The sequence below is a fragment of the Xyrauchen texanus genome, chromosome 30 (genome assembly GCF_025860055.1).
Source record: "Xyrauchen texanus isolate HMW12.3.18 chromosome 30, RBS_HiC_50CHRs, whole genome shotgun sequence".
NCBI lineage: Eukaryota > Metazoa > Chordata > Actinopteri > Cypriniformes > Catostomidae > Xyrauchen > Xyrauchen texanus.
Genome location: NC_068305.1, coordinates 40629103 through 40631390, shown reverse-complemented (window position 1 = coordinate 40631390; position 2288 = coordinate 40629103). Strand labels below are relative to the sequence as shown.

General features: G+C 43.4%; 1 protein-coding gene across 1 annotated transcript in view; it reads left to right on the top strand.

Annotated features, from left to right (window-relative positions):
* Positions 1 to 2288, top strand: part of LOC127623603 (actin-binding protein WASF1-like) — a 41758-nt gene extending 39470 nt beyond the window's left edge. The window contains exons 9-10 of the mRNA XM_052098006.1: positions 1 to 41; positions 1029 to 2288. The exon at positions 1 to 41 is cut by the window's left edge and continues 507 nt beyond it. Of these exons, the coding sequence (XP_051953966.1) occupies positions 1 to 41; positions 1029 to 1165 (178 nt within the window). The 3' untranslated portion in view covers positions 1166 to 2288. The remainder of the gene's footprint in view (positions 42 to 1028) is intronic.

Here is a 2288-nt window from a genome sequence, read left to right as displayed (position 1 = left end):
CAGCGACGCCCGCAGCGTTCTACTGGAGGCCATTCGTAAAGGTAGGCGGAGTTCCGCTAAATGAAGGCAATATATTATGCAGATGCTGAAAGTGACTGGGTAGCTCAGCGAGTATTGACGCTGACTATCACACCTGGAGTCGTCGAGTTTGAATCCAGGGCATGCTGAGTGACTCCAGCCAGGTCTCCTAAGCAACCAAATTGTGCCGGTTGCTAGGGAGGCTATAGTCAGGTGGGGTAACCTCCTCGTGGTGGTGATTAGTGGTTCTCTCAATGGGGCGTGTGGTGAGTTGTGTGTGGATCGTGGAGAGTAGCATGAGCCTCCACATGCTGCGAGTCTCTGCGGTGTCATGCACAATGAGTCACGTGATCAGATGCGCCGATTGACGGTCTCAGAAGTGGAGGCGACTGCACCACCGAGTAACCGGACCACCATGAGGACCTACTAAATAGAGGGAATCGGGCGTTCCAAATTGGGACTGGTAATCGGCCTGGGATTTAACATAGCAACTGGACCAAAGGGGGTGTTGAGCCAAAATTGGTTGAGCAGAGGGGGTGGGGGTGTTCGCTGTCCTTTTCTGCATATCGCGGCACCATTTTTTGGTCCGTTCTGCATAACACGGCAGCTCATTTTAGCTTATCTCGGCCCATTTCGTGGCCGACCCACCGGTCCGATCGGTTCTCCCGATGGTCAGTCCGCCCCTGATCGCCCTCAAAGTGCGTCGGCCCACTGGGAAAATGGCTGGTATGCCAGATTACCAGTCCAGCCCTGCGCACCACCACGAGGACCTACTAAGTAGTGGAATTGGGCCATTCCAAATTGGGAGAAAAAGGGGATAAACTTTGGCTGATTGCAACGCCATTTCACTCGCTTTTGGCGCCCCCAGCTGGACATTTTACTGGGAAATGGCAGTGAAACGTGCTAATTTCGTTGTGTAAAACTGTTGCCACAGTTAAAGTTCACAAGACAATTAATATGATGTAAAATGGGTTGGGAACGCCGTTAACTAACCTCATTGTGTTTGTCAGGTATCCAGTTGAGGAAAGTCGAGGAACAGAGGGAACAGGAGGCCAAACACGAGCGTGTTGGGAACGACGTCAGCCACCATTCTCTCTCGCCGCATCGCTGTGGAGTACAGCGACTCCGAGGACGACTCCGAGTTTGATGAAGTTGACTGGATGGAATGAGAAGTGAATGTGGAACAAAAGAGGGAATATCATGGGAAAAGTTTGGGAAGGAGGCATAAAAACAACAAACGTTAACCTTCTTCCTTATAACAATTATCCAGTGAACACTTCTGTGTCCTTCAGTTGTAGTTTTATTCAGGACACATAATTCCCAGAATTCTTTGCTTTAATGTTTTTAATGACTTGTTCAAGAGTTGAATCTTCTCTGTTGTGCAATTGATGAATGGGAATAACCATGTTGGGGTTTTTCGTTCTCCGATCTTTTATTTATATTAGTCTTTAATTCTCAATAATAACAACAAAATCTGTTATTTTTGTTGTTGTAATGCGCTAGTTGGCGCGACCTCTTTTCATAGCCAGCCCTTCTGGTCACTAAAGGAAGTGGCTCTTGGAACATATCACCAGAATCTCTTGACCTGGGTATGAAAATGTGATGGATGCATATTATTTTTATTTTAAATATTGTTAAAACTGTTCTTCCATTTCAGAAAGTAAACATGTGATGTCATTGCATGGTCGTAAGGAACAAACCTAGGAAGAAACGTTTTTCTTATTAAAGTGTCAAAATTCCTACAAATCAATATCAGAGTGAATCTCACGAAACTCTCATGGGGCGAAGATTCTGGGGTGCACAGGGGCCCCCCTAAGCGCCCCACCCAATATTAAGCTCATTATTAGGACTTTTATTGTATTTTTTTTTGCAATGTGAGATTATTTTCATGAAAAGCATATTTCATCCCCATAATAAAAAAATAAAGTATTTAAACATCATAGTATTTGTTGTACTGCCTTTATGCTGATTTCGATTAAAAGAAATGTCAAATAGCCTTAATTGTCATATAAAAAAATTATAATTCATTTTTTACGAATTGTGACCCAGACATGTTTTCGTGAGATTCATCCAACATTGAAATACTGACACTTCCCATAATACAAGTCCCACATACAACATTGTGGCCGTGCGTTGGGGTCTATACATTGTAATTTATTGCATTTTTAAATTTATTTTGTTAGCCAGACAGAAACTGAAATTAAACATGATTTTAAAATACTGTATACAGTGTAACGTATGTAACTGTTTACTTTAACAGTTTGCTTGAA